The sequence below is a fragment of the Dendrobates tinctorius genome, unplaced genomic scaffold (assembly GCF_039654945.1).
Source record: "Dendrobates tinctorius isolate UK_male_01 unplaced genomic scaffold, ASM3965494v1 ptg000174l, whole genome shotgun sequence".
Classification (NCBI taxonomy): Eukaryota; Metazoa; Chordata; class Amphibia; order Anura; family Dendrobatidae; genus Dendrobates; species Dendrobates tinctorius.
The window spans coordinates 2,251,119-2,270,961 of record NW_027361841.1 but is presented as its reverse complement, the minus strand read 5'-3'; the positions used below and the strand labels follow the sequence as shown (position 1 = coordinate 2,270,961).

The 19,843-nt window shown below is 45.5% G+C and overlaps 1 protein-coding gene across 1 annotated transcript in view; it reads right to left on the bottom strand.

Moving 5' to 3' along the window:
- Positions 1-19,843, bottom strand: part of PRPF18 (pre-mRNA processing factor 18) — a 110,727-nt gene that overhangs the window by 25,874 nt on the left and 65,010 nt on the right. The window contains exons 4-5 of the mRNA XM_073551275.1: positions 10,669-10,782; positions 10,429-10,575 (exon numbers count right to left, since the gene is read on the bottom strand). Coding sequence (XP_073407376.1) covers positions 10,429-10,575; positions 10,669-10,782 — 261 coding nt within the window. The remainder of the gene's footprint in view (positions 1-10,428; positions 10,576-10,668; positions 10,783-19,843) is intronic.

The following is a 19,843-nucleotide window of genomic DNA, read 5'->3' as shown; positions in this document are numbered from 1 at the left end:
GGCTAAGTGTGCAAGTCGCATATGTACTTGGGGGGGGGGGGGGTTTGCCGAACCGAATTCTTGCCCCGGGTGCCAGAGAGCCTAGATACGCCTCTGCCTTTTTGTAAGGCGTGGGAAAGGAAGATGCATCAAACTATTACAAGAGAACAATGGTATAAATGTTACCATCTCCCTCATAAATCTAATATAGCCACTAACGCTCAGGAAACTAGTTATAAAATAGTATCTAGATGGTATCGTGTTCCTTCAGTCTTACATAAATGGGCTGGCGATGTGGGGCCCATGTGGGTTTGATGTTGCATATATGGTGGGCGTGCCCGGCCTTGGCGGTCTTCTGGGAGGGTGTTCTTAAAGCGATTAAAGAAATGACAGGGGTGTCAATCCCTAAAAGCCCGAAAGCAATTCTACTATTTATGTTTCCCATGCCTAAAGAATGCTTTTAAGAAATTGTTATTGAGGTACCTTCTTCGGGCTGCAAAGGTGGTAATTCCACGATACTGGAAGTCCTTAGACCTGCCTTCGCTAGAGGAATGGTTTGGGGAGGTGGCTAGAGTTCACCGGATGCAATCCCTGATAGCTGCCTCTTGTGTATGGGCTAACAAAGTGGCTGCAACATGGTTTCATTGGGAATCCTTCTTCATCGATGTACCAAAATATGCTGAGTTCGAAACGCGTAGTGTCTCCTCAACCTTCCGTCCGGTTTTCCAGTCGGGTATATGCATTTTTTGCATTTTGTATACCTATTTTATGGATATCTAAATAAGATATTTTGGATTTTACTCTTTTGAGCTAACAGTCTTTTCCATATTTTGTCTACTGCCTGACAGAGCTGTGGCCCGTGCTTGAAAGCAACATGGAAGTACAAAGGGTGAGATGAACACTTTTTTTTTTTGTTGCACTAAGATAATTGCTACCTTATCCTTTTACGATATTTAATATGCTGGTATCATAGTTCATGCTCCGTCTGCCTTAGGCTACTTTCACACATCAGTTTTTTGCCGTCAGGCAGGATCTGGCTATTTTTTAGAAAAAACGGATCCGGCATAAATTTTGGAGAACTGTAGAAACGGATCCGTTTTTATGCCGGATCCGTCTAGCAGGTTATATCTGTTTCCTGGGGGCTGGCCAATTGGATCTGAGCATGCGCAGACTTAAAAAAACGGATCCGGTGGCTGGATCCGTCTTTTTCTGGATCCGGCGCATTCCGGCGCCCATAGACTTTCATTGTAGCAAAAAGCCAGAAGCGTCGGATCCGGCACTTCCGGCTTTTTCGCCGGATACAAAAAACGTTACAGTAGCCGTTTTTTCCAGAAGCCGGAATGAGACAAGTAGCCGGATCCGGCAAAAAACGGATGAAACGCAATGCCATCCGGCGCTAATGCAAGTCAATGGGGAAAAACTGGATCTGGCATTGCATTTTGCCGGATCCGGTTTTACAAAAAAAAAAAGCCGGATCGCGCCTGACAGCGAAAAACTGATGTGTGAAAGAGGCCTTAGTGATTTGTCCACATCGTCCCTATAAACATTTCTTCTCTTTTCTCTTCTCCTTCTTGTTATTTAGTTTAACAGGTTGTCAATTGTCTTTTGCAAACTACTGTTGATACTGTATGGAGTTGTTTGTTTTCATGTTACTACACAATTCTCTATTTCATTTTTTACTATTCCATATGATGTGTTCTTTTGAACCTGTTGATATGTTTGTTTTTGTTGTGTATTATAAAACAATAAAATTTTGAATAAGAAAAAACTCAGAGTAATTACACACAGAGTGATCTATTTCAAGTGTTTATTTCTGTTATAATGTTGATGATTATGGCTTACAGCCAATGAAAACCCAAAAGTCATTATCTCAGTAAATTAGAATACCAACACCAGCTTGAAAAATTATTTTAAAATCCGAAATGTTGGCCTACTGAAAAGGAGATTTTTGTGTACTCATCGTAAAATCTCTTTCTCTTAGCTTCTAATTGGGGGACACAGAACCATGGGTGCTGCTGCTGTCCACTAGGAGGCGACACTATGCATAATCTGAAAAAGATTAACTATGGCTCCTCCTCTGCAGCATACACCCCTGGACGGCGTCAGCCTTCTCCAGTTTTGTGCAAAAGCATTAGGAGGAACGTAACAGAAACATAACCATGCCTGTGAGAAGGCTACTATGTACGAGCTCAAAGAACAATATGAGAACTCATCCGTAAGAACGGCCCGTAAGGGCAACAGGGTGGGAGCTGTGTCCCCCAATTAGAGGCTAAGAGAAAGATTTTACGGTGAGTACACAAAAATCTCCTTTACTCTGTTGCCTCATTGGGGGACACAGAACCATGGGACGTCCCAAAGCAGTCCCTGGGTGGGAAGCAATGGACGAATATTGTGCTAGCAGGTCCCTAAACTTGGGGCACTGCCGTCTGCAGAACCCGTCTACACAGGCTCACATCTGATGAGGACTGGGTATGAACACTGTAGTGTTTCGTAAACATGTGTAGGCTAGTCCAAGTGGCCGCCCTACACACTTGCTGTGCCGAAGCCTGGTGCTGAAAGGCCCAGGAGGCCCCTACTGACAGCGTAGTGTGCGCCGTGATACTGGCCGGAAGAGGAGAATTGTTAAGTCGGTAAGCTTCTTGTATGGTGGACTTGATCCACCTGGAAAGGGTAGCTTTGGACGCCGGCAGACCTTTGCGAACGCCCTCCGGAAGAAGGAAAAGGGAATCAGACTTCCGGAAGGGTGCAGTCCTAGACATGTATATACGCAGTGCCCTGACGAGGTCAAGCGAATGCAGAGCCTTCTCCACTCTATGAACCGGAACCGGGCAAAGGGAGGGCAGAGAAATTTCCTCATTGAGGTGGAAGTTGGACACAACCTTCGGAAGGAAAGATGGTACTGTACGGAGAACCACCTTGTCCTGGTGGAAGTCTAGGAAAGGCCGTCTGCAGGAGAGTGCTGACAATTCAGACACCCTGCGCAGCAAGGTGATGGCCACCAGAAAAACCACCTTCTGTGACAGAATGCGGAGTGGGACTTCCTTAAGGGGTTCGAAAGGTGGTGCCTGCAATGCTGTCAGGACCAGGTTGAGGTCCCACGTTTCCAGTGGACGCCTGTAGGGGGAAACCAATCGGGAGACCCCTGGAGAAAAGTCCTAACTTGCGGCTTGTTAGCAATGCGTCTCTGGAAAAGCACTGAGAGCGCTGACACCTGGCTCTTAAGCGAGCCCAGAGAAAGCCTGGCGTCCAGGCCCGATTTATGAAAACCAATAACTTTTCGGAGGGAATAAGGGAGTGGGATGTGGCCGCAGGATTCGCACCAGGTAAAGAAAGCTCTCCAGGTACGGTAATAGATCTTGGCGGAGGCTGGCTTCTGTGCCCTGATCATGGTTCTAAATGACATCCGGTGAGAGCCCTGCCTGGGTTAGAACCCAGGTCTCAAGGGCCACGCCGTCAAATTGAGGGCCCCTGAATTCTGGTGGAAGAACGGGCCTTGTGACAGAAGATCGGGACGGTCGGGGAGACGCCAGGGAACGTCTGCTGTAAGTTGTACGACGTCGGCGTACCATGTACGTCTGGGCCAGTCTGGCGCAATCAGGATGGTTGGAACCTCCTTTTGTTTGATCTTCCTCATGACTCTGGATATCAGGGGAAGACGTGGAAAAATGTACAGAAGTTGGAACTGGGTCCAGTCCAGAACCAGGGCATCTGCTCCGAGCGACCGCGGATCGCGTGTCCTGGCCATGAAATTGGGGACCTTTGCATTGAGATGGGATGCCATTAAGTCCACGTCCAGGGTCCCCCAGCGATGGCAGATCTGGCGAAAAATTTCGGGGTGGAGAGACCACTCCCCCGAGTCCATTCCTTGCAGCTGAGGAAGTATGCTTCCCAACTGTCCACACCCGGGATGTGGACTGCAGAGAGTACCGACGTCGTGTCTTCCGCCCATTGGAGGATATGTCCCACTTCTCTCATCGCCTGGGTACTGCGGGTCCCGCCTTGGTGATTCACATATGCCACCGCTGTGGCATTGTCCGACTGTACTCTGATATGAGAGGCTGCCAGGAATTGACGAAAAGCTTTCAATGCCAGGAAGATGGCCTGAATTTCCAGGATGTTGATGGGCATGTTCGCTTCCACTGGTGACCACTTGCCCTGTGCTTTGAGATGTAGGTGCACCGCACCCCAACCTGTCAGGCTCGCGTCTGTGGTCAGGACCTTCCATTGACCTGGGAGAAAGGACTTTCCCGCTGCAAGTTAGGTTGGCTTGAGCCACCAGAGTAGGGACCTCCTGGTTCCCGATGTGAGCCGGAACTTCCTGTCGAGGGAGAAAGAATTCCTGTCCCATGACTTGAGGATGGCTAGTTGAAGAGGCCTGAGGTGAAACTGGGCAAATGGTACCGCCTCCATTGCTACTGCCATCCTGTTGAGTACTCTCATGGCAAACCGGAGATCGGGGAGGATTGCGGAGGAGTATACGAACTCCTAGACAGAGAGCCAGTGCCTTGTCCCTGGGAAGGAGCACCAGACCCCTGGAGGTGTCGAATAGCAACCCCAGGAAGTTCAGGGACTGACTCGGGGTAGTCGATGACTTTTGCAAGTTGATACCGCCTCCAATGCTGCTGCCATCCTGCTGAGAACTCTCATGGCAAACCGGAGAGATCGGGGAGGATTGCGGAGGAGTATGCAAACTCCTAGACGGAGAGCCAGTGCCATGGTCCTGGGAAGGAGCACCAGACCCCTGGAGGTGTCGAATAGCATCCCCAGGAAGGTCAGGGACTGACTCGGGGTAGTTGATGACTTTTGCAAGTTGACTAACCAGCCCAGGAGACTCAAAGTGTCGATTGTGCTTGAGAGGCTGACCTCGCAGTCCTTGAAGGTGGAAGCCTTGATGAGAAGGTCGTCCAGGTATGGAATGACTACAATGCCTCTGGAGTGTAGAACGTCCATGGTGGCTGCCATGATCTTGGTAAACGTTCTGGGAGCCGTGGCGAGTCCGAACTGGTAGTGGTCCTGGTTGATCGCGAACCTGAGAAATCTTTGATGGGCGGGAGCAATTGGTATATGCAGGTATGCGTCTTGTATGTCTATGGAGGCGAGATATTCTCCCTGCTCCATGGACGCAATGATGGACCGAAGGTACTCCATGCAAAAATGACGAAGCCGTACATATTTGTTGAGTTGTTTTAGGTCTAGTATGGGTCAGACGCTGTCTCCTTTCTTGGGGACTACGAATAGATTGGAGTAGAACCCTCAGAAGAGTTCAGTCACGGGAACAGGTACTACGACTCCTGCTTGAAGGAGAGAGGAAACCGCTTGGTGGAAGGCACGAGCCTTGTCTGGCGGTTTTGGTGGAACAGAGATGAAGAACCGGTTCGGTGGACTGGAAGTTAACCATCTTGTATCCGGAAGAAACTATTTCCCTGACCCACCTGTCTTCTGTAATAGGCAGCCAGACTTGCTGAAAGAGTAGAAGTCGTCCGCCTACTGGTGGGGTGTCTTCCGGAGTTCGTGAGTCATGATGAGGTGAAATTCTGAGGTTTTCCTCCTTTGGGCTTCGACTGGCCTGCTTTCGACTGCCAGGTCCTGTCTGGCCTCTGCGCCGCCCGTGGGTTGTCCCTGCGTGGAGAGCGGTTACGATTTTGTGCTGGGCGCGAGACGGACCAGCGCGAAGAATTCCGAAAGGATTGGAATCGAGTTTGGTTACACCGTTTAAACGTGCGTTTAGGTTTTAGTTGAAGGTACTCTTACCCCCAGTGGCGTTGGATATCATTGTGTCCAACTTTTCACCGAAAAGCTGTCCACTGAAGTACGGGAGATGCGTGAGGGACTTCTTTGAGGCCGCATCCGCTTTCCATTCCTGCAGCCAGAGGATACGCCGAATTGTGATGGCGTTTGCTGCTATCCCCGCTACACCTCTTGCGGAGTCCAGGGCTGCATGAAGCATGCAATCTGCTACTACTGCTATTTGAACCGCTTGGTCCGACAGCTCAGGATTTGAAGTTTGAAGGCCATCTTGCAATGTTTTGGCCCAAGCCAGAATGGCCTTGGCCGCCCAAACTGAAACGAACATGGGGGCCAGGGAGGCCCCTGCTGCTTCGAACACTGAACGAGCCATGCGTTCTACCTGCCGGTCTGCTGCGTCCCTGAGGGTTGAGCTATCTGGCAGTGAGAGAAGGGTCTGTGCTGCTAGTCTAGAAACTGGGGGGTCCACTTCGGGTGGATCTGTCCAATGCTTGGTGTCCTTTTGTGGGAAGGGGTACCTAGCCTCCAAATATTTGCGATTGGTGAATTTCTTCTCAGGCTGCGAAAACTGCTTAGTAAGGATCGTCTGAAATTCCGGGTGGTTAGTGAAAACCTTAGGTGGTTTCAGAACACCTTCAAAGCAAATCTTGTGTTCTGGGACTTCCGGGGTTGGATTGGAAATGTCCAGCACCCGATGGATGGAAGAGATTATGTCCTCAACTAGCGCTGTGTTGCTAGGGGGACAAGGGACCAGAGACCTCTCTGTCTCATTGTCTGAGCCGGATTCACAGATGCCTTTTGAATCCTGCGTATCGCTCAGGCGTTCCCTGGTGGGTGAGCTGGGGCGGAGGTCTTCTTGCGGAGATCTGCATTGTCTCTGGTAGGGGACGGTCTAGGCGACCCTGGAACTACAGTGTCTCTCCCTGGAGGGGGATGACAGTGTGGGTCCGCTTACGTCTGGGAGAGCCAGAACCGGCCTGTCCCTGGGTGGAGCTGTCCCTTTGCTGGGTAACGCTCATAGCAGAGACATGACCCTGCAGAGCCTGGAGTAATGTGGAGGTCAGGTTATCTATGGACTGTGTCATAGACTGCGACATCTGGGTAGCCCATTCCGGCATGGTAGCGGCCGCTGAAGCAATGATAGGGGATTCCTGGGGCTCTGACCCAGTATTTTGGATACAATCCTTGCAGTGCGGGTACGTGCTGCCACTGGGGAGAGTGGCTTTGCAGGCTGTGCAGAAAGCATAAAAAAAACAGTCCTGCCTGGTTCTTTTCCTTGAGCCCAGCATAGTGCACAGAGGCTGGCTAGCAGAGGACCGTACAGGGGTGGCTACGCAGGGGAACTATAGGAAAGCCTTCTAGGTAATATGGATTCACAGCCGAGTAAAGAGAACCCGGCTGTGATCTTACCCCACCAGTGTGCCCCTAGTTCCAGCACCGACAATTTACAGTCCTGTGCCCCCCGGAGACTGCTGGCGTTGCTGCTGCTGTATCAGACGGCGTCTGCTGCAGCGAAGATGGCCGCCGAGGAGATGAGGAGGAAGAAGGGGGCGGAGAGCTGAAAAGAGCACGCAGGGCTATGTAAAAGCGCACCCTTTCTGCCTCGATCCGCCCCTTATATGACACTGTGGAGTGTCATATTTGTCATCCGGGGGGCGGAGAGGCGGCGACCTCAGCTAGGCCGAAGCCGCGGCCTAAATTAGACCTCTATGCCCAGGAAGGGCTCCAGGCCGGCGCGGTAGTCCGGGGAAGGGGGGGGGGGGGCGGATTTTAACCGGACCCCCCGGATCGAAAGGCAAGCTAGCAGTGGGGCCACAACCTGAAGCGGGGCCCTGTGATGGGTCCCCCTGCGGCGCTGTAGACTGATGCTGCCACAGATACAGGGGCGCAGAGAGCCCTGTGTCTGCATGTGCTATGCCTACCCGCAATCCCCCTGGCCCCGACAGGAGCCAGCAGCAGCCTGGGGTCCCTGGATGCTGTGCAGGTTGCCATGGAACAGACCCTACCTGCGGCGTCTCAACCTAATACCCCCCCGAGGGGGATTAGGGAGGGTGCTGCTATCACCATCAGGGGGCTTCTTCCTCGCCCTCAACCCAAGACCAAAAGGAATTGGGGAAGGAGGGGGGTCTCAACTTCGAACCAGCACCCGCAGGACTGGGGAAGGAGCGACATGGGGAACCGCCATCTCGAGTTCAACTGGGCACCCCGTAATAGGGGGCCCAGGAAGGAGCCATGCCGGGAGTCTCACTTAGGAGACCCACTTTTCATCTGTCATCCGGAAGAAAAAAAAAAAACGGAAAAAATAAAAAATTCTTTAGGTGTGCCTCCTTGCGACACTAAGCAAAAACTGGAGAAGGCTGACGCCATCCAGGGGTGTATGCTGCAGAGGAGGAGGCATAGTTAATCTTCTTCAGATTATGCATAGTGTCGCCTCCTAGTTGACAGAAGCATAACATCCATGGTTCTGTGTCCCCCAATGAGGCGACAGAGTAATGTATGTTCAGTAAATGCACTCAATACTTTGTCGGGGCTCCTTTGGCATCAATTACTGCATCAACGTGGCGTGGCATGGAGGTGACCAGCCTGTGGCACTGCTGAGGTGTTATGGAAGCCCAGGTTGCTTTGATAGCAGCCTTCAGCTCATCTGCATTGTTGGGTCTGGTGTCTCATCTTCCTTTTGATAATACCCCATAGATTCTCTATGGGGTTAAGGCAAGTTTGTTGGCCAATCAAGCTCAGTGATACTGTTATTTTTAAACCAGGTATTGGTACTTTTGGCAGTGTGGACAGGTGCCAAGTCCTGTTGGAGAATGAAATTTCCATCTCCAAAAAGCTTGTCGGCAGAGGGAATCATGAAGTGCTCCATAATTTCCTGGTATATGGCTGCCCTGACTTTGGTCTTGATAAAACACAGTGGATCTACACCAGCAGATGACATGGCTCCCCAAACCATCACTGATTCACACTAGCCCTCCAGCAGCTTGGATTGTGTGCCTCTCCACTCTTCCTCCAGACTCTGGGACCCCGATTTCCAAATGAAATGCAAAATTTACTTTCATCTGAAAACACCTTGGACCACTGAGCAACAGTCCAGTTCTTTTTCTCCTTGGCCCAGGTAAGACGATGCTGGCGTTGTCTATTGGTCCTGAGTGGCTTGACACAAGGAATGCGACACTTGTAGCCCATGCCCTGGATACGTCTGTGTGTGGTAGCTCTTGAAGCAATGACTCCAGGAGCTGTCCACTCCTTGTGAATCTCCCCCAAATTTTTGAATGACCTTTTGTTAACAGTCCTTTCAAGGGTGCAGTTATCCCGGTTGCTTGTGCATCTTTTTCTACCACACTTTTTCCTTCCACTCATCTTTCCACTAATTTGCTTGGATACAGCACTCTGTACACAGCCAGCTTCTTTAGCATTGACCTTTTGTGGATTAACCTCCTTGTGGAGTGTGTCAATGATTGCCTTCTGGAAATCTGTCAAATCAGCAGTCTTCCCCATGATTGTGGAGCCTACTGAAACAGCCGTTTTTAAACACTTAGGAAGCCTTTGCAGTTGTTTTTGTAATTATTCTAATTTACTGAGATGACTTTTGGGTTTTCATTGGCTGTAAGCCATAATCATCAACATTAACAATAACACTTGCAATAGATCACTCTGTTTGTAATGACTATATAATATAGAAGTTTCACTTTTTGTATTGAAGAACTGAAATAAACTGTTTGATGATATTAAAATTTTGCAAGAAGCACCTGTATGTATTATTCCTGCTGCACCTACCTGTATTTCTACTGTCTAATAAAGATTTCTTATACTTTAATTACTATCTTGGACTTCTGGATCATTGTCTTTCTTTTATGAAAATACATCTATGATGATTTGTCCTTATTTGTCCTAAATATATAGTAGCGTTATGGACACAAGATAACATTGATTCATACATTCCACTGTTGATTATGCTTTTTTGCATGAGCAATTTTTACTCCTGCCATACATGTATGGTGCAGAACTACAATGGTTTGGACAATTTTACAGTTTTTCTATTGCAGCTTGCTTGTATTTATTACATTGCAAGCTACTTAAAAGCACCACTTTTGCGGGTTTTTCCTTTTTATTTCGCCGCTGGAGTGTTAAAGAATGTAAGATCCCTACCCCATGTAATATACTATTAGACGACATCTTCTGCTCTTCCCGGCTCCACTCCCGAACCGCCATCTTGTAACTGCAGTTTTTGACTGACCAGAAATCAGAGAAAATAATTACAGTCACAAGCTCTTTGTGCAAGTCTATTAGAGCCTCGCTCTGGCTTTGATAAACTTATATTGAGACGTGACCTTCGTTTTGCCCAGTAAACACTGGAGTGAACCAGTAAATCACAACCTGCAGAACACGGCCGGAGAGACGCCAATAGCAGAAGGCGGCGGCTGGCAAGTATATTACTAAGGGCAGGGAACTTACATTAGTGACACCACTCCAGTGTTTTTTTTTCTATTTCACCGCTGGCATGTTGCTTTAATTAATTTAGTTTCAAACCTGACTGCCAGCAGCCTATAAGCTCAGTCTCTAGAAACTCTTCCTTCTCCCCTAAATACAAATACTGAAGACATGAGGAGGAAAGAGCAGGAGGCAGACTCAGGTACTCTGCCGCAAATTCGCCTGAAATGCAAGTTAGGGGATAATATACTAGCTAGCAAAGTCAAAACACACCTCAAGTTCCTCTATTGTGGTGTTTTCCTCATGAACTTTTAGGTCATTCTGTGTATCTACTTCTGCTGGTTCTTGACCAACCACCAGCTCATTCAGATACTGCTGATCAATCTTATCCAATGCAGCTTTAAGATCATTTCTTAATCCCTGGAAATGCAGGTAAAATAGAACAAATTTATCTTTCCCAAATGGACATGCAAAATAGGAAATTCGAATAGGTTTTTTTTTTCCACCAAGTACCTTATTGACTTCTGGAGCAAGAATTTCTATCTTTCGTAAGCGTTGAAATGCATCATAATCAGTTTCCCCGAATAATCTGATGGGTTCACCTCTCTCTCGCAGCCTCCGTATGACCTAAAAAATAGTAACAGATGGTATTATTCTTGTATAAGTAATGAGAGAACAGACAAGCTGCAACAGTAATGGTATGTTCAGTATGTCCTGGCCTGGCAGATTTGTAGATTTACCAGTGGCGACTTTGCCTTTGTCTCACGGTCAAAATGCAGTAAATTTGACTGTAGAGTACAAAACCTCATCCACATGTAGTAGTACAAATGCCCTTTTTGTTTTTAGGAAGGGGTAAAAAAGCATCGGGAAGAGGAGAGGGGCAGTCACACAGCTTCTCTTCTCTCCCTAGATATACAGGTTCTTTGAACATTGCTTTTAATATGCCGACGGCTGGAAGCAGGAGTGGGAGTTTCATTGCTTCTTCTCTTACAATTTACATAAAGCATTTTTGTTCATAAAGACAATGTTGTCTGGTACCCAGACATAAACCTGTCAAATATACGCCTAAAGAACATTCTTGAAAATATTTCCTTAGGAACATTGCAGTTTCTACTTATGTACTTCTAAACATATGGATTTATATGCCAGACATCTGACCCAAACTAGTTCTAAACCTGATAAACGGATATACAGCCCTTCAGAACAGTATCACAATTTATTAGGGGCACAGAGGTTCACACAATTGTAATTTTGTGCATCCTTCATTTAAACTGTCCGCTAGGAATAATGGAATGAAGTAATAATTTATACAATGCTTTCCCCCCCCAAAAAAAAAAAAAAAACATTGCAAAAAAAATATAACTACAAACATTGATATATCAAAGATACTGATGGGTGGACCATTGCATCTGATTGTAAACTTATAATAATGTTTGCCAGGTTTTTGGCGTGTTTGATAAAAAGTACAACACTTCAGATTTCCCCATTTCTGCAAACAAAAAACCTGTTTATAGTCGACTAATTAATTCAGTGCTTTTAGGCTGCTGCTAACTGGTCCTTGTTACTGCTGGGCATCGGTACAAAGCAGGAATTGTCCTAATACCAGATCTGCAATATCAGGGCCATTCAGCGGTGAGAAGGAGTGAAGGACCTGCGATAACATGATCATGAAAGCATAAGTCCTTCACCTAGGAAGTTTGTTGTGAATGCTCTTGCTCGGAGTTCTGAGCCGAAGCTCCCTCTGCTCCCTCTGGTGGCTGCTGAGAGTAGTGGAGCTAAGATAATTGGAAACCTGGGATTATTGGCTGGGAGCATATAATTGAGCTGGCTGCTCTTGGAGTTTGCTGGTGATTTCCTCAGTGTGCATTTGGAGCTCTTTTGTCCATTGCATGATCTGCATGGTTGAGCTAAGTATTCTTTTGCTAATCTTTTGCATCTAATCTGGTTGTGTTTTGTTTTAGCTTTCTGTTTTTCTGCTAGGGTTCAGCGTGCTCCCTGCTTCATATGTTGCAGCTTGTTCAGTCCCCTGTTGTGTTAGTTTTTTTTGCTTGCTGCCAGTTTATACCAGAGTGCTGATCTAACAGGGGTGAGGTCGTGTGACCTCAGTTTTTTTGTATATCAGAAGTGTTTGGACTTTTTCAGGGTTTTTGTGCGTGATTGCAGGCAGTATCTTTTCTATCCTGTCCTGTCTAGGCAGCTTGGGCCCCACCGTTTGCTCAGTCTGAGTTCTGCCTGTGTTTGTGTCTCATCTTGTCTCACCAACTATGTTTGGGGGCTGTCTATTCCTTTGGGGATCTGCTCCGGGACAGTTTAGAATTCACCTTTCTGTCTTTAGGCTTAGTTGGTCCTCAGGCTGTGACGAGGAGTCTAGGGCATCGTAGGAACGCTCCACAGCTACTGCTACTTGTGCGGATAGGATCAGGGGTCTGCAATCTGCTTAGTCACCAACCTCTCTGGTCTTCTGGTGGCCTAGCCTATTCCTGCCATCCTCCTCGGTGACCCAATCATAACAGGAATTGTTCAGCAGCAGTCTGGAGTAGAGATGAGCGCATTTTTCAATATTGTGCAGCACGGTTGCTCAGTGGTTAGCACTGGGTTCAAATCCCACCAAGTACAATATCTGCAAGGTGTTTGTATGTTCTGCTAGTGTTTGTGCATGTTTCCTCCGGGTTCTCCGGTTTCCTCACACATTCCAAAGACATACTGATAGGGAATTTAGATTGTGAGCCCCATCAGGGACAGTGATAATGTGTGCAAATTGTAAAGCACTGCAGAATATGTTGGCGCTATATAGATTATTATTAATATTCGGTTTGGATTACAATTGGCTATGCTCAGCGAATATTGTAAATTCGGCAAACGCCACTGGAGTCAATGGGAGATGAGCAAATATGTTTGAAAATGATAGCCAAAAATAAAATCGGCACGAATATGACACATTCGGATTCTGCGACTTTTTCCGAACATATTGGCTCATCTCTAGTCTGGAGACCAGTAAAGAGCTACACAGAATGTAAGAGGAGCCTTGAGAACTTTCCTCTCCCATTATTTCTGACATTTAGTCCCTGCACTCTGTTATATGGTGGGCAGGTGCGGGCTTGGCCCTCTGCAGCTGTTAGGGGCCACCTGGTCACTTGCAGCTTTGGTAGCTTCTGGGAGGCGCCAAATTCTGCAGCTTGTGCGCATCCTATCAGGCAGCGCCTGGTGAGGAGGATTCCCGTTCTCCCTCCCTGCAGTCAGGACCTGTGCGGTGCTGTGCCGGCTCTGCCTTCCTGCTAGTCTTTCTGTGCTGTCTTCAGTGCTTCTCTCTTGCAGCACACAGCAGCTCCAGGCCAGCAAATAATGGTAAGATGGAAATAGCATTTAATAGTTTGTGTAGAGTGAGGTAAAGTGGTGTGTTACTCTATTGTGACAGGTGTCAGGGTATACATTATTATGTACTGTGGGGGCTACCATAAGGGTCTGATAACATGTGAATTATGAGGTGATCGGTCTATGTTACCATGTATGTTACGAGGGGCTGGGGGTCTACTACACTTTACACTGTATGTGTGGGGATGTTACACTGTACTATTATGGCCTAAAGAATCCTACACTGTACTGTGTGCTGCATTGTGGTGGTGATGGGTGTTCCTACTGTGAAGGACATGGGGATGAATGTACTGTAGTCCTCTGAGTGGCTGTGGTGTGATGGGCTGGGGGTGTTACAGTGCTTACTGTGTGTGAGGAGCTTTCTGGATTTTCACTGAGCAAATGAGAAGTTTGTGAATCTTGATTACTGCTTGCCGAGGCTAACAAAATTTCACCCTGTCTTTTTAATGGTGTTGTTTCTACAAGTCTGCAGATACTCTGTGATTGCAATCTTGTGAATCCTCCCATCGCGCACTGCACGCTGTGATGATTCTGCGGTGCAGGAAGTGGTGGACACATGACAAAGTAGGCATGATTTTCATACATGCGGTCAACATGCCAACTAGTTGGGAGCAGTCTCACTTAATTCCAGTATATTGAGCAAGACTGGAAACAGTCTAGCTGGAATGTGGACCATGTGGAGTATGCAAATCACATACTTGCAGTCATGTTCCCATTGTTCTTGGCATCGGAGATTCCTTGCAGCTTGCATTGCACCCAATGTGTGGGTTCACAAACCTGCAGTCACAGAGCGATTGCAGACTTGTAGTCTAAGACCGGACAACCCCTTCAATTTTATAATTAGAATCAATTTTCTAATATACTTTATTTAAAAATTCCCTAGTGACTGCAGCCAAGCCCCCTGGTAACATCCCATTTGAGTATCCCAGCATGCACTTGGGATTCGCAAACTACAGTGGTACTCAAAAGTTTACATACCCCAGCAGAATTTTTGCTTTCTTGACTTTTTTTCAGAGAATATGAATGGTAGCACCAACTTTTTCTCCACTTATGGTTAGCGGGAATTTATCTACAGATGTAGTGACAATTTTGCCTCCATAGGTGTTTTCCAGAAACAGGCAGCAGTGGATGTTGCAGAGTTAAAATTGCAAACTGCCGTTGTAGTGACTAGTACGTTATGCCCAGCTTGTGCTTCTGGAGACACGCACCTGTAAATAGGGCGGGCTCTCATCACTACAGAAATGCCAAACATGTGGGCGCTAAATGTTGTTAAGGCACACTGGGGCAGTTGGATGTGGGTGCAGAGAATTTGCAGAATTTATTTTGGGGAGTGTGAAGCCATTTTGCTTTTCCAGAGCCTTTGTGCTGCCAGTAACATGGAAGCCCCTTTATTTCCATTAACAGAAGACAGTCTGGAGCGATTGCTTGCTTTTTAGTGGATTGAGTTGAAGCTTTTATTGGGAACATTTTACATAACGTTAGGGATCACGTTTATCCTGCTCTCTACGCTGAGCACTCACTTCGGGGTTTCCATCTAAATTTCCGAGTGACATGACAGATGAAACCCCCGAGGGATCCATTCACTATAATGAGGCAGCAAAGTTACTCTGGACTCCATCTGGCCTCTGTTCAGCGGTGTTCTTTTCAGAAGTCAACAAAACTGTGGCCGATGGCACTTTTATGCAGGGCTGTGGAGTCGGAGTCGTGGAGTCAGAGTTAGTTTTGGTTGGAGTCGGAGTCGGTAGAAATGTTCCGACTCCAGCTTTAAAAAAAAAAATGTATTAATATTTCATAATTGAACTTTCATATGAATTTTATAAATGTTACTCAAATATACATGTTCTATCAAACTATGAACAGTGATAAGCAGTTCTAAAGGGGGTTTTACACTAAGCGATATCGCTAGCAATATCGCTAAAACGTCACTGGTTTTGTGACGTTATAGCGATATTGCTAGAGATATCGCTATGTGTGATACTTACCAGCGACCGGCTCCCCCGCTGTCCATCGCTGATCGCGCGAGAATGTCCAGCTCCATTTCTTGTCAGGCGCTTCCTGCTGAGACTTCCTGCTGTGACGACGAGCGACGCGTGGAGGTGGGCGGGAGGACGTCAGGATCGCTGTGTGTGAATGGTATCGTGCGCTGCGTCGCTGCTGAATCGCTGTGAGGTCTTTCTGTATGAAAGCTCACTAGCGATCATTTAGCGATGCACCAGCGATCCTGACCGGGTCGGATCGCTGGTGCATCACTAAATGTAAAAGGGCCTTTACTTCTTGTGTGTCACTGTTCTCCACTGCCCTTATCTAATCTTATACTTGGTTAACCTCATGCTGCCCCAACCCCCCTACTTACAATGTATGAAACTGAAATTGAAAATGTGTTGCAAATTCTTAGTAGTAAAGCTCCTCCTCTAGACTAGATCATACTAAGTGTGCGTCTTCCAAGCATCTCACAGCTGCCTGCTACTCAGAAGAGGAAGACTGTAAGAAGTATTATCCTTTCAACAAACTTTGCATCAGTTAACTGTGAGTACATGAGGAATAATAACAGTATTACTGACCACTATATCAGTTGTACGACCTGGCAATCATTTTGTACAATTGTTTTTAGGAAAAACAATTGTCATTTGGATTGTGAATGCAGAATTAAAAACCTTAGAATGTCAAAGAAGCATCACATTAAATCAGCTGTATTTGAACATTTCACCATCACTCAAGATAGAAAACATTATGTCTGTCAGTGTATGACAAATGATCCAGACGAAAACAAATGCTGTGAAGCCAAGATGAGTGCATATTCAGGCAAAGATAAAAATGCTCCTACCAGAGCTTCTAATCTAAAGAGACATTTACAGCGCTTTCATCCAGAAGTACTGAAAGCAGTGGATGAGAAAGACTGCATCCAAACCAATGAACCAGTGCCCAGCTCTTCCAGCCAAACAAAGGAGCAGAGAACTTTGCAGCTATCAGTTGCAAGATATTTTGTCAGTGACAAAGTTACTATGACAATGACAGTAGATACATTTAAAAAACAGATCATAGAGCTTGTTGTAAAGGATAGTGTGCCTATTTCATTATTTTCACGACCAGCTTTTATGTGTCTGAATGGGGAAATGGCCCGCAAGCTTGGTGTTTCTCTGGAGAGAGAGAGAGTATTAGAAAATTAGTAATTGAAGAAGCTTTTAAACAAAAGGAAGAACTTAAAAAAAAAAAAAAAAAAAAAACTCTCAAGGGACGCTTTCTGTTTCTTAAAATGGATGCCTGCACACGTCACAGAGTGAACTATTTTGCCATCAATGTCCGATTTGTTTGTGACAAAAATGAAATAGTTACCAAGACATTGGCAGTAAAAGACACCAAAGCTCATCACACCAGTGAGTTTCTCCAGGTCTTGGTGGAAAAGGTTCTGCAAGACTATGAACTTAAAAAAGAGCAAGTTCTTTCTATCGTAACTGACAATGCTTCAAATATGATAAGTACTATTAAGCTAATGAATGGGAGTAATGATGGTGACCAGCAGCTAGAAGAACATTCTGGGTCCACAGACACAGAAATGTTTGAAATAGAGGAACACAGTATTGTAACTGAGGAGCAAACTGAAGTTGCTTCAGATGAACAGCAACATGATAGTTTAGATGATCTTGTTGAAACGGTGTCAATATGTTCTTTCATTCATCACATGCGCTGTGTTGTGCATACACTACAGCTGGCTATAAGAGACAGTCTGCAAGAAGGACATGCTGCTGCACTGATTGGCAAGGTGAGAAAATTGGCTACTGTTGCCAGAACCCCTAAAGTTGACTCAATTTTGAAGAGACGTGCTGGAAAAGGGGCAATTATTGATCAAGCCACACGATGGGGCAGTACTTACTTAATGATTCAGCGCTTGGTTGAACTGAAAACCTTTCTTGTAGACATGGCTAACCCTCAACTGACGCTAAATGAAAGTCAGTGGAATCAGGTGACTGAGCTGGAAAAATTGCTAGAGCACCCATTTACAGTGACTAAAAAATTACAAGCAGAGGACTTAACTCCAGGTATTTTCTTAAAGGAGTGGAAGAACCTGATGCTTCGCCTGTCCCAAAGAGGAGGGTTAATTGCAAGTGGCATTGCTACATCAATGAAACGGAGAGAGGAGCTACTATTACAAAATAACATTCTTTTGGCAGCTGTTTATGTAGACCCAATGCATCGGATTCTTCTAGATGATCAACAGCTAAGTAAAGGAAAAGAAGCTCTGTTTGAAATAGCAGTAAGGATGAAAGGGTTGCAGAACAGTCAGGAGGAACAAGAAGAATTTGGTCGTCCTGCCACATCTTCACCCTCATCATCAACTGATGAAGAATTTAATTTCGAAAAATATTTGGATCACAAGGACCGTGCAAAGCGTTCCCGCATAGAAGAAGAGTCATCCCCATCAAGGAACACAGCCAGTACATTTCAGCAGAATTTTTCATGTGCACTAAAAGAAATTGAGAAATTTGACCGTTCATCAAAAATAACAGTGCAACAAGCGATTCCTCTGTATCCTGACATTGTCAGAGATGTTGCCCGAGTGGTTACTGCTTTGCCACCAACACAAGTTAGTGTAGAGAGGTTGTTCTCTGCTCTCAAAATAATTAGATCAGATTTGAGGGCATCCATGAAGGAGGATCTGACAGAGGCAATACTTTTTCTGAGGACAAATTTATAGATTTCTTCTTATTAACTGCATAAAAGTGTTTATTGCATATTTACTTACAGTTTAGAAAAGTTTATAAAAGTTATTTGCTATATTCTAATTGTATTCTAATAAATGTAGTTTTTGCTCTAAGTGGTCTGATTACTTATATGATGGTGAGAAACTGAATAAGCACGATGTTTAATATTTTACAACAGTAAATTTGTTGTTATGAATTGGCCATTTATGAAGGAGCCGGAGCCGGAGTCGGAGCCTGATAAAATCCAGGAGTCGGAGTCGCAACTGTGGCTTACCGACTCCACAGCCCTGCTTTTATGCAATCCTAAAAAGACGGACACCGCTGGATCACAGGTCAGACTGCGTCCACAGTGCCTCCATCTGCCTCACTATAGGGAATCTTCCGCCAGGGGTTCTGTTTGAATCATGTATTTCAGAGATTTACACAGAAACCCCGGTGTAAGCGTTCAGCGCAGAATGAATGTGCGCCAAGCCTTACTGCCATTTTTGGGATGCTGAATGGAAAAAAAAAAAAAAAATCAATCAACAGCAGGTGAAGAATTGGTTTTATTTTTTACGCCGTTCCTCACGCGGCATAAGTGATTAGGCGACTTTATTCTTCGGGTCGGTGCGATTACAGTGATACCAGATATATCGGGTTTTTATGTTTGGCTGCTGTCACACACTAAAAGATGCTTTTTAATGCGAAAACTAGTTTTTGACTCACTATATTTTGAGAGCTCTAATTTTTTCATATTTTGTCCGACAGTCATGTGAGAGCTTGTTTTTTGCGGGACGAGCTGACGTTTTTATTGATATCATTTTCGGGCATTTGACGTTTTTTCATCGCTCTCTATTCTGATTTTTGGGAGACAGAATGAACAAAAACAAAATTCAGGAATTGCCTTTTTTTATACTGTTCCACGTGTGGTAAAATTGATAAGACAGCTTTATTCTTCGTTTCAGTAGGATTAAAGTGTTACCTCATTTATATAGTCTTTTTAGGTTTTGGCGCTTTTACACAAACTATTATAGAAAAATAAATTATTTTTGCATCACTTTATTCTGAGAGCGATAACTCATTTTTTGCTGATGGAGCTGTATAGCAGCTTGTTTTTTTATGCGACAAGACATTTTCAGCGGTACCATTTTTATTGACATCCGTCTTTTTGATAGTGTTTTATTGCATTTTTTGTTCGGCAGTATGATAAAGCATTGTTTTTTGCCTAATTTTTTTACGGTGTTCACTGAAGGGGTTAACTAGTGGGATAGTTTTATAGAGCGGGTCATTACGGACGCGGCAATACTAAATATGTGTACTTTAAATTTGCATAAATAAAATTTATTGGAAAATAATATTTTTCTTTATTCAGGAATTTAAAAAAATATATATTTACACATTCTAATTTTACTTTTTTACATTGTCCCAGTATGGAACATCAATATATACAAGTCAGATCACTGATATAACACTGCACTGTATCAGATCAAGAGATCAGATCAAGGATCAGATCTCTTAAAGCTCATCAAGAGAATGCCAAGAGTGTGCAAAGCAGTAATCAAAGCAAAAAGTGGCTACTTTGAAGAATCTGGAATACAAGACATTTTCAGTTGTTTCACACTTTTTTTGTTAATTAT